The sequence below is a fragment of the Lonchura striata genome, chromosome W, assembly GCF_050655825.1.
Source record: "Lonchura striata isolate lonStrDom1 chromosome W, ASM5065582v1, whole genome shotgun sequence".
Classification (NCBI taxonomy): Eukaryota; Metazoa; Chordata; class Aves; order Passeriformes; family Estrildidae; genus Lonchura; species Lonchura striata.
In genome coordinates, this window is record NC_140743.1 from 42106537 (window position 1) to 42119104 (window position 12568).

Here is a 12568-nt window from a genome sequence, read left to right on the forward strand (position 1 = left end):
TGGAGATCTATCACTTGAATAGAGTCATTGGTTATCTGCCATGGAGAGAGACCGGGACAACTGACTGGTAATCAGAATCCAAAGTTACTGTAGACTACATATGCTTATATACCATTTTAGGATGGCTAATAATTTTTTACTACAATGATTGGGTTAATCGTCACACAAACTTATACATTTTTGCAGCATCTCTTCTACTTGTAGAAATTGATTCAGTCTTCTTCCCTGTCAGTCTGATCCAATCTTCTTGCAATCTTCAAAGTTCTGTTTGTTCTTGCCAAGGCATCCTGATTATCAAATATCTTTACTAATCAGGTCCAAAGTACAACAATGGCTTTCTTCCTGCCCCCCCTCTTCAGAGCTGTTTAGACAGGAGGCTGGGTTAAACCCTTCCCGGTTTCTCAATTCTAAGTCCTCCTGTTCCATTAAACAAGATTCATACTGTAATAACCAAGCACTGATCATTCACTTAGAGGTTCTTTTGGTTAACAAACCTTTAACTTGATGTGAAACTTTAACAATAACATATCCTCCTGCTGTAAGTTTTCAGGCCTCAGTTACCATCAAATTTGTGGCTGAACAGTTCTGCAGATAATGAGGCCACCCTCTGGCTACTGGGTCTAACAGCTTAGAAAAATAAGCAACATGTTGCTGTGTTCCCCGTGCTCTTGTACCAAAATTCCTTTATCGTGGCCCTGTTTAACATCCACATATAACTGAAATTCCTTTTCCGAGTCTGGAAGAGCTAAGACTGGGTCATTAACCAATTTGTCTTTCAATTTTCTAAAGCTTTGCTCTCCTTCTGGTGTCCATGCCACAACATTAGGACTGTTTTGGGTTAAAAAGTCCTATAAAGGTCTGGCTAAAACAGAAAAATCTTTTCTACCAATTGTGCTTTCTTTTCAAACATTCTTAAGTCCCTTTTCAGCAAGAAAATTAAGCAGCTTCATAGTAGCCTCTTCAACCACCTTTTCCTGTTCCCCTGATAAAGGCAAATCATCCACATACTGCAACAACCTGACTCCTGAGGGTGGAGCAAACTTTCTTAGTATTTTCTGCAAGGCTTCCCCAAACAAAACTGGTGACTCTGTATATCCTGTGGGAGGATTGTCCATGTCAATTGTTGTTTTGCCATTTTCCCTCCTTCCTCCTGTTCCCACTCAAAGGCAAAATACTGTTTACTGTCGTCTGTAATCGGACACCCCCAGAAAGCATCCTTCAAATCCAGTACTGAATCATACCAATGTGAAGAAGGGATCTCATTCAGGATGGTATAGGAATTCAGGGCTGTGGGATGCCTTGGTTTTACAATTTCATTTATTATTCTTAAATCCTGCACCATTCTGTAGATTCCATCTGGTTTCTTAACCAGCAGGACAGGAGTGTTATAGGGAGACATACATGGCTCCAAGAGACCTGCCTTTAGCAGGGACTCAATGACAGTCTGTAACCCCTTCTTTCCCTCCCTTGAAATAGGGTATTGCTTTTTAGACACCACTTGTCCTTGTTGCTTCAAAGTAATTTGGAGAGGCTCTATATCTAATTTTCCCTATTTCCCTGGGGCTGCTCACACTTCTCAGACATTTCACACAAAGTTACCACAGTGTTAGCCTCTATATCATCTTTCACAATACTAATTTGCCTTCTCACTTTAGCTATCAAATCCCTTCCCAGTAAATTACAATCACAATTAGGAACAAAAAGAAATTCCTGCATTTCAAACCTATTCCTCAGATCTACTACTAGTGGTTGAATAAAATGCACCCACTCATCCCTTCCACTCACCCCTTGAATAATAAAAGATCTTTTTGACAATTTTCCCCTGCCAGGGATAAAATTCAAAGTGGCTTGAGAGGCCCCTGTGTCTATCAGGAAACACACCTCCTCTTGATCCGGACCAACCTTAAAAGTTAGCAAGGGCTCCAGTGGGGTGGGTCCCTGGTATAATGGGAGCTCCTGACACCCATAGCAATCCATTTCCATTATCCTCTGGACTTCCTCCTCTTGAGGATCCAACTATTTCTGTGGACATTCCTGCTTCCAGTGTCCCTCTGCCCAGCAGATAGAACACTGATTCTTTCCCAGTCACTATTTGGGTTGGCTCTCCCCTGCTGAGGAGGGAATGCTTCTGTCACTTCCTTGTGGCTGACCCTGTTCCTTCTATCCTGGGGAACCCCTTGGGTCCTGCAGTTTATCCTTCTGGGGTTGCAAAAACTCTGCCATCATCTTTGCCTTTGCCTTTTCCTCATCTCTTCTTACACTTGCTGTATCTTTCTATCTTTCTAACCAGTTCATTCAGGAACTTATTCTGCTCTTCCTTTAGTCCCCCTGACTACTGCATGTAGGTACTCATTCTCCCACAGCTCAAAGTAATTTGTTTATCCAGTGAACCAAACAAAATCCTTAAAAGAAAATTCTAATCCTTACACGTACATTTTACATTTCCCAGTTATTCCTTCCTTCTCCTTGTGCTCACCCTCTTCACCACACACCATTTATCAGTCAGTCTCTGTCCTTCTCCAGTGCCCACCACCACCACCCCTTGTTGTTCCACAGGCAGCCAGGGTGTCCTGCAGCTTAATGGGGGCCAGGGTGCCTCTGCTGCCCCTGCCTGGTGGTGGCAGGGTCAGGCACTGCCCAGCACTGAGTCCCAGCTGCCCCTCAGCCCCCACAGGCCCCCAGCCCATGCTCCCGGTTCCACACCTCTGTGCCTGGTCCTGCCGCTCCTTGACTCAACCATATCTGTCTACACTTCCCTTCAACCAATTCTTTCCCAACATACCAACACCATCTGTCCATCCCCTGTTGTCAAGACCCCTTTTCAACTCCCCTTATTGCCCTCCCTGGCATGGATTGTCAAGACCCCTTCTAAACTTTCTCTTATTGCCCCCTTTGGGCATCTATGTTCTTAATTACCTCTGGGAGAATGTGTAAACTAACTCAACATTCTTCCAAGGGATTCTTCAGAGATATTTTGGGATCATCATCCCTTTTTCTGGGACCCTTTCCCAGCTTTACCTTTGCTACCCTCCATGGGTGCCCTCCCAGGTTTGCTCCCTGAAGATCCCATTTTACTCACTACTGAGATTTTCAGTGGTCCTTCCCTGCAAACTCTTCAGGGATCCTCCTGGTCCGCCACTCGTCTGTCTCCTGGACAGTCTCAGGAACCCAATCAATGGCGCAGTGCCAGCGGCCACCAAGGGGAGCTGATCACCCAAACTGGGTGAGGTGCACCTTCAGCTTTGCTTGCTGCTGGCCGCCCTGGATGGTGGAAATATCCCAGACAAGAGTCCCCAAATTGTTCAGGAAAATTAATCCACAAACATCAGAGGTTTATGTCCAAAAAGGAGACAGAGGAGTCCTTTTACTTTATTTGAATAAAGGGAGAGGTCATAGGCATTCCCTATGGGGTCTCTCAAGTTGTTGAGGACACAGCCTCCTTTTTATCCTAATTTCCCGGTCGCATTTCCCTCTCTCTTTCCCCATTGGCTAAGGTACTTGATAGGTACAGACTTCTGAATTGCCTAATACAGACCCCCTTCTGCTTTGTGTATCCCCCCCTTCTTCTTTGTGTCTCTGTTCTTTTTCTCTAAGTGATGCTCGAATGATAGGCTGGAAATAAAACCCCATAGACTAGTGTCTATAGAGCAAGTATTTGTTTATTGCAGTGCTGGAGGTGAGGGGGATTTCTCCTCCTAACTCACACAGCCTTGTCAAGTGCTGTGGTATATTTATACAGTAAGTATTACTTAGTGTTACTATGTCACTATAACATCATCATATACGTGCTGGAACTAATTTACATAGCATGATCTCATGGTTATTAGATAGTTCTTTTGCACTATGCTTGTGCCTCTCCAATTCAGGTGCAATCAGGGGTCTTTGATGAAGGCTTCCAAGGTCTTCTTTCCATTTGAACTTTTCAACATTTTCTTTGGAGCATGCGCAGTTACATTGTTTCTTGGTTCGTCTCGTCCTAACCAGTCTAAAGTCTTTATTTTGTGGCTAATTTGCTTTACATTTGCCAATTTCTCATTAGTACTATACTTATCTATCTCTGAAGCTATCCATCTGGTGAGTTTTTTTCTTCTTTTTTGTCTGTTCAGCATTAAGCAGCTAGTTAACCATATACTAGCCATTAAATTGTATAGAAAGTTATTTATATCAAATTATATAGGTACAAAAAGCTATGATTCAGGTTATATAAGTATAGAAAGTTATGATTTGGGTTATATTGATATCAGGTTATATTGATATCTTATAACTCAAGCTATATAAGCACCTTGTAACTTTGACCTAAGTTATATAGGCATCATAAGTCCAGGGATTTAGCACAGCCTTGAGTGAATAACAGTATGTGTCAATTAGTGGAATTGCTCTGGAATTTATGGTTCCCCCCAGTGCTTCCTTCACCTATCAGTATCTGGGTTTATCTACCAGGAGGCCCACTGTTTGTAAAGACACCTCCTTCTCATTCCTTTCAGTAGATAAAAGTGAAAAAATAACAGTTTATTAATGTGGAAAACACCAATCACTTGGTTTTTAAAATCTTAAAAGTTTATTAGTAACAAAATAGTTATTTAAAATAGTAATAAAATTAGAGTAATAAAAATTTGGACAATGAGGATTAGGACACTACAAGATAATAAAAAGCAAAGAATTACGGATGTCTGGATGTTTTTGAGCACTAAGCTGCCAAAAACACGCCTTGCAAACAAAGGAATAACCCTTAAAAGCAATAGCCTGTTGCATATTCATATATCTTATACATGATGCATAAATTCCTTGCAAATTAAGAATTTTTCTGGTTTTTGTCAACTTCTTCCCCTTAATCCTGGTGGTTCCATAAGACAGAGAGAAGGTGGAAGAATGTTTCTCTTTTCTGAAAATGAGGCAGTAACTCTTTATGGACCCTTTCACTGTTATTTCTGTGTGAACAATTTCTTGATTATCTCATCTCTTTCTTGAGCTAGTTAAAAAGTATCTTACATAGCATAGTTTCTATTTTAACATTATGTTATAACCTAAAACTATATTTAACACACTACCTAAAAGGGATTAATACACTATTACAAAATAACATTCCATAATACATATAGTATTCAATTTGTTAGGAATGAGATGCTTGACTCAGCCAATATATCAAGCAGCAATTCAATTTATTAATTAATATTGTAATGTATGAGAAAAGACAGCATTGGGTACAGTGGTGGCAGTTTTCCCCTCTGACTGCACACCGGTTGTTGGGCTTGCTGATATTTATCGATCATATTCATGCATATTCATAATATTTTCTCAGTTTCTATGTGAGCATTCGACAGTTTCCATTTCTAATTTTAACATCACAATTCTATACTCTAGGATCATAAATCTATTATGGCGATGTTTGGTTCCTTTCCAATTTCTATACCCTATAGTATGTATCTCAGGATGTGTGTCCAGATGGTGGGGTCCAACTTCTATTTTCTGGAATCATTAATCTATGGTAGTGATGTCCAGCTTCCCCTTTCGAAGTCACTAATCAGCAATCTTGATGCCCATCTTCCTTCTCCAGGAGCTTGAGATAGGGTCACTTCCCTTTCTGTTTAAATCCTTTGTACATGAAATGAACAGGGCTTATGCCTTTATTAATGTTCAGCTCTTTATTAAAAAGATCAGCTGGGCAGGGGGCCCGACACAGAGCTCACTCCCACTGTTGTAGATTTTCCAGGTAGCCGAAGGGTGAGGAGGCATGCAGAGTCTGTCGCTGAAGTCCTGAGAAGCAGCTGCTCCCTCTCCTTTCCTCTTGGTAATACCAGGAAAATCTTCCTCTTTGTTCCTGCTTTCCACAGCCCACTCTAGTTTAGCCTTCTGTAGGTTATGGTGACAGGTCAGACATCGATCAGGGGATGTGTTTCCCTCTTTGTCAGCCAATGCACCATTCCAGCCCCCTCAACTGTGTTTAGTTCTCCATTTAGGGGTGTCTTTGTCCCCCAAAACACACTCCCATGGTTCCACAGGTTCCTCTATTTTCATCGTAGTCCTAGAATGGTAGTGTGGGTGGGGGGTGGGCAGGTGATGTCCAGGTAGTTTAGAGAAAACAAACAGAGCAATTAGCTAATTAACATTTCAATATCAGTACTGTCATGGTTTGACACTGGCACAATGCCAGCGCCCCCATGAAAATGCAACCTGTCAATTGAATGCTGTGAAATGCGATCGAGAACAGAGCAAAGCAGGCCTAAGCTTAATAACAAAGGGGGAAAAAAACTTTATTAAGCTACCACTACTACTATAAAAGAAAAAACAAAGAAAAAAACCCACACACAAAATTCAAAATTAAAACCTTTCAAAACATTGCTCCTCCCACCACCCAACTCCAACAAAACACAACGAGACACATTTGGACCCTTAATCAAGTCTTCACCCTTCAATATAATCAATACTGAGTCCATCAGGGGAGAGAGGAGTCTCCCTTGCACCACAGACCCCCAGGAAACACATCTGCCACCTCTTGTGTTTCCTTGTCACACATGGCACTGCCCAGAGAGAATCTGCTACTGTGACACTCTCCTCTCCATGTCACAGTGGTCTCACCACCATGCATGGATGGACCACTCATAGGGCTCCTTTAAGGATGCTTTGTCAAGGACCAACAGGAACAACAGTCCAGTGTCTCATTTTGGGACTACAGTCCCCCCCATTTTCCCCTGGAGCTGAGGGTCCAAGGATAGAGATCTTCTTCTCTGAAGACAGAGGGCATCATCACACCCTCCTCAGCTTTTCTCTATTCATTCCTGAACTGGTAGTTGCTGAAGCAGGTCTCTTGTCTCACCATTGCATCCCCCTAAAATGCAGTCTCTCTTGGAGGAGAAAAAATCAGTTCGGTCTGTGGCTAACAAGAAAAAGTCCAGCCAAAAGCTACTCCATCATCTCCCCGCAACCTTCTTTCCCTCACAATCTCAGGTCCCAGGCTGTCTCTCTTTCCTTCAAATCAAGGAGGAATAATATTTCACAAAGCCTTCATTTCCCAGGAAAGGGTTAAAAGTCCTGGACTCCCTGGATGGCTGAAATCTTGGCCCAGGACTCTGTCTCCAGTCTCCCACACTGGGCATCTTCCGCCCCCTTCTCCGTCTCCTCTGCCGGCAAACTTTCAGGTGTCTGCAGGCTCTCTATCTCTTTCCCTCTAGGTTGGGGGGGGGGGGGGGGGGGAGGGCGGGAAGCAGAGACATCGCAGACGTTCTCCACCGTTCTGTCCGCAGGATCTGGCCCAGCTCGATTCCAGACCCTTCACCCCCTGGCCTACCTCCCCAGGTCACATGGCTTCCCCTCCCCCACCCAGCTCATTGCTGGGTAGGGGAGGTCTGCACTCTCCGATGACCGGAACCAAAGAGGGCAAGTTCTCCTGGGAATTCTGCTTTTAACCCCTCTGTATTCTCAGAGGTGTGTCCACCCCCAATTGGTCACTCCAAGTGTCAATATCCAAACGTGACCCCTGATTTTATTGACCTCTTCCTGCTGAGAAGATTCTTTTTCCCATGTCAAACCACGTCAAGTACTTAAGCCAGCAGTATCCCAGTATTGCCATGGGAACCAGGAAGGCTCTTTTGTTCATTACAGTGCATACTAAAGCTACAGTTTAAAATCCTTAGTACTAAGCAACATTCTAAAGTTATAATTCAAAAGTCCTTATTACAAACCAGCTTAAGACTTATAATTGTTATTTACACACAAAAGATTGGTTCAAAAGCCTTCTTTCATGCTTTCCTTGGTTGTTTATTAGAACTCATCTTTATAGCTGTCCCATGGTGGTGTTCCACACATTTTATAACCACAACTACACAGGTTGCCTGTATTTACCTGACACAAAACGCAGCTTTGTATTTCACAAATTTAATATTTGCAAAGAGCCAATCATAAAATACACATCTTTCACAATTAACAAGCAAAAAATAATAGTAAATAATCACTAGATATAAAATTTTTAAATCTCATTAAATCCCTGGAAACAAAGAGAAACAAAATGGCAGAGTACCCCCCACAGCTGACTACATGGATTAAAAGACAAACGTAAAATGGCAGAGAAACCCTCTCCCAAAGATGGCTCCCTCCACAGGAGACCATGTGGTCTGGGAGACAAAAGGGAAATGGTGGACAAACCTTCCTAGTCGCAGATAAGAATTGCAGGTGTGTGTGAGATCAGTGCTGTCGCTCGCTGCCTCCCCTTGCCATCCACTGGACTTTTCTGGTGTTGGGTGCTGCTGCCTTGGGTCACTGCTCCAATGGAGGAGGGGAAAACCTGAGCACCAATGAGCGGTGGCTCAAGCCAGGACCTGTTCAGTCTTTGCACTGCAACAGGTGTTGTAAAATTCACTTTGAAACAGTTTCTGATTGTGAAATGCAGCTTCTCAAGTTGCTACTGTTGTGACCCCCTCCGGAGAGGAGCCTCTGCCTGTGCTGCCTCAGCTCTCCCAGCAAGAGTGAAAGGGAAAGGCAAAAGGGAAGAGAGGAACAAAAAAAAAAAGAACAAAAAAAACCATGAAGCAGTACCTCTGTCTTAAACAAATGCCACAATGCAAAAGCGGGTTCCTGGCAACCCCCCCACCCCCCCTTCTGCGGTTCTGTTTCCAACTTTGGCGCTGGGTCTTAAAGAGACAGTAACAATTTTGGTGGCAGACAGATATGAAACACAATAACATTTTGGGTTACCCAGGGCAACTACTTAGTCAGGTTTCACTGTATTCAGCCCTGTTTTTTTACCAGTATTATTATATAGGAGACTAATTTAGAATTATGTTGAACTAATATACTCCTATGGCTTTGAAAGATGGTGAAGTCTACCAGAAGTAATGAAAAATGCTTTTCTTTATGTTCTCCTAAAGAGAGCTCATTGGTCATCTATCAAAATAAAAATAAACAATCTGATGGATTTAATGTAAACATTTAAATACAAAGTTGAAAATCAGCAAGTTCTGAAAGGATATCAGATCCTACAAAACATCTAGTGATAAAGGCCAACTTTGAATATCTGTATATTATTCAATTATGAGTTTCTCTCCTGTTTTTAGATGCAGAATCCTGACACATTATCAACTATGTCAAACCCTAGAGCAATGCAGGCTTTGCTACAGATTCAGCAGGGCTTGCAGACACTAGCAATGGAAGCACCAGGACTTTTACCAGGGTAAGAATTGGTCATAAAAATGTATATGAGAACTTTTGTGTTTTGGGTTTTTCAGCTTTTGTCTTTCTTGTTAACACATAAAGGTTTATCCAGTTTTTACAGACTGTTCCTCTTGCTTTTTTTAGTTTCACTCAACTTGTTTTAGAATCTGTCACACTTTTGTCTGCAACACACTTTTAAACAATGGTCTATGGTCTTGTTTTAATGCTTTACTTGTCATCCATATTTTATTTGACAGAATTTTTACTTAGTACTTACATTGCATGGGAAGAGATGATAACTAAGCCATTTTCTATGTTAATGATGTATTGCTTTGTCATTTGTGCAGATTCAATCCTGTTTTAGGTGGATTGGGAAGCACTGGAGCTCCTACAGGGTCCACTGTACCTAGTTCAATTCCCAGTGAAAATACAAGTCCAGTATCAGGGGCCACTGGACCTGGTCACCAGCAGTTTGTCCAACAAATGTTGCAGGCACTTGCTGGCACAAATGCTCAGGTAAAGTAGATCACTGTATTATAGTGTTCATGTGGTTGGTGATTTTTTTGTTTGGGTTTTTAAAAGTATCCATATCCAGACACAGAGAGCACCACCACCCCCCACTCACCACCACCCACTCACACATCCCCTTTCCCCCTGTAAACCAACAGAATGCTCTGGTCAAAGGAGAGATAAAAAGTGATGTTCTAGCTGTGCAAATCAATGCTGGGAAAGCATCACATTTGACTAAAAGGGTCCTCAATGGTTGATTGATAGGTACACCTATCTTCTTATCCTTGAGTTTCTGAAATGCCTGCAAAGAAGGAGATTAAGGTGTTAAAGGGAGGACTGGTTCCCTGGAAAGTGAAATGTGGGCTCAGACAAGAAAGGAACTTAAGCATACTGAACATCGTTGTACTTCTGTGTTGCTGGTTGTAGCTCAGGTTATTTGGGGCCTGAATTTGTAGCATGCTTCCCTGACATGCTGCAGTTTCAGATTGCACAATATACATTGTGTTAACATACCAAGTGGGATTTAGGCTTTCTGGGCAGTTCCAGAAGTCAAGCAAAGGTGGCAGCTTGGTGAACCAGCACCATTACATTGTGGTACATATCCAGTGTAATGGCAAACTGCTGGGAAAATGGACAGTCCTGTTCTTACCTCCTCTGTTGCCACAAAATAAGTAATTTCAGCTTGTTGATCTGACAGAAAAATTTCTGTAAGCATGAGAAAGTGGTGGTAAGCATAGCTATAGGAAGCCATGTTCATATAGATATTTTTATCCTGCTAGATCTTACGCTACCAATTCAGTATTCTGTTTGGTTTTTCTGGGGGAGGGGGGAAGCAGATGGGGTGAGAGGAATATTTACATTTCAGCCAGTATGTTTGCACATTATTAGTTTAGAATTATATGCAGTTTTAAAATACTGCTAGGAATTTCTCAATGGATGAAACTTTAGAACAAAAGAAAAATTAGCAGTAGGTGCAAAAATCTTGTGTTGGTATGTAAACAGTCTCACTCATTTCAAAAAGCGGCTTCTCAGTATTACTCTGACCTTATATACCTAAAGCATATTATTTTCATATAATTGTTGTTGCATAAATGTCTCTGACGTGAAGATCATGCAACTGAAATTATTGATAATTTTGCTATTATTTTATGAGCAATTTATTTGAGCAAGATCAACTCATAAAGCACAGCTGTCACTTTGACTTATGCTGAACTTTTCCTAACTAGAATTTTGGTAAGTTTAGTTAACAAATATTTGGAGCATTAAAGAGGTAACTTTTATGTCAAAGAAAAAGAAAGAGCCTGCCACATTCACTGTTGCCAACAGTGAAATTCTCAAAATTTTGCTATTCTACATTACTAGGTTAGATTAATTAATTAAAAAAAAATGTCTGCATGCACATAATAAAAAAACTGTTCTTGGGACACACATCAGATTTAACTGTCCCATTTTTATTAAAGAAGCAGCTGCTCTTGTAGCTCAAAAATGTCACATAAGTGAAGATACTCTTAAAATTTGAGGCTAATCTGACTTGTTTGATCAATAATTCAGTTGTGAATGAAATTTGGGGAATTTGAAAAAGATGCATTCAGAAATCAGAACCACAGTAAGTGGTTTCAAACTAGCTATGTTTAAATCCTGTATTTTGCCAAATATGTTTTCTGCTTTTATAGCTTGAGATTTTCCTTCTTAACAGTTACAAAATCCAGAAGTTAGATTTCAGCAACAACTGGAGCAGCTGACTGCAATGGGCTTTTTGAACCATGAAGCAAACTTACAAGCTCTAATGGCAACAGGAGGAGATATCAGTGCAGCTATTGAAAGGCTCCTTGGTGCTCAGCTTTCATAGCACTGTTTCTTTAACTTGATTAAATGTAATTTATTTTTATAGCAGTCCTTAAATCTTTAAAACAGTTGCTTTATTTCATTCTAACTGTTGAGTTTGTCTTGTTTAAACCAAGTCATGCATTTTAAAGTCAAGTGCAGTAGTTTTCTACAAATAGGGAATTGATTCATTTTCAATCAGTTCTTACGTGCATCACTTTTGTTCTTCATTATTTCTTAATTTTTTGAAACAATGTCAGCTTTCACAGTTGATTAAGCAGGTTTTGTCTGACTAGCAATTGTCCAATTTATTTACTACTAAACCATTAATGTTCAGTAGTAATTTATGTAAGATAGAAATTAAAAAGGAAAAAATTGAAGGCTATAATGTATGGGTACCAGTGATGCTTATGGTGATTTTGGCGTGTATTTTTTTGCTATAAAAATGCTGTAAGATTTATACGACTTTGAGTAATCTACCATTTTTGCTTTTAATTGTATGAAGTTTAAACATGACATATACAATGGATACAGCTCATTTCTATAAATTTACACATTGCAATAGAATGAAATTATAAGTAACTAAAAAAAGGCCAAGGAAAAAAAAATAGTAAGACGCAGGGCTTAGTGTAAAATCTTCCAGCATATTTGGTAAACATCTCACAAAAAATACTTGGGCAAGTTCATTTAAAATATATTAGAATTGCTGTTCTAGTTATATCTTCACATCTAGCCACAAAGAAACCTGCACTGTAACATTGTCTCATTGCAACATTGTTACATATTAACTGCCTTGTGCTCTGAAACTGTCTCTAAGGCATTTTGTCTTGTTCCATTGAGATTCTAACATGCATTATGATTTGTATTTGGAAACATTACTTTCAGCCATTGTCATGTGATATTCTAATTACTTTTACCCACCATGTAAAAAAATACTGTATATCATTTGAGTTTTTATTAGTAGTTACCTCTTGTGCACAAGTAATAAATTAATTTAAAAGTATTTAAGCATCTTGTTTCAGTGTGTTTGCAACTGGTGATTGTCCAGCATTCAAGATGACTGACCTTTTAAGTGTTAGCCTTGGGACTA

General features: G+C 40.5%; 1 protein-coding gene and 2 long non-coding RNA genes across 3 annotated transcripts in view; 2 read left to right on the forward strand and 1 right to left on the reverse strand.

Moving 5' to 3' along the window:
• Positions 1-12481, forward strand: part of LOC146763215 (ubiquilin-1-like) — a 91969-nt gene extending 79488 nt beyond the window's left edge. Inside the window, exons 9-11 of the mRNA XM_085571322.1 lie at positions 9048-9163; positions 9492-9660; positions 11351-12481. Of these exons, the coding sequence (XP_085427448.1) occupies positions 9048-9163; positions 9492-9660; positions 11351-11503 (438 nt within the window). The 3' untranslated portion in view covers positions 11504-12481. The remainder of the gene's footprint in view (positions 1-9047; positions 9164-9491; positions 9661-11350) is intronic.
• Positions 1-12568, forward strand: part of LOC146763208 (uncharacterized) — a 662135-nt gene that overhangs the window by 310517 nt on the left and 339050 nt on the right. The gene's annotated exons all lie outside the window — the stretch shown is intronic.
• Positions 4536-8462, reverse strand: LOC146763217 (uncharacterized). Its single transcript, XR_014952593.1, has 2 exons — positions 8140-8462; positions 4536-6022 (listed from the first exon to the last, which is right to left on the reverse strand). It is a non-coding gene; the product is annotated as an uncharacterized LOC146763217 (long non-coding RNA).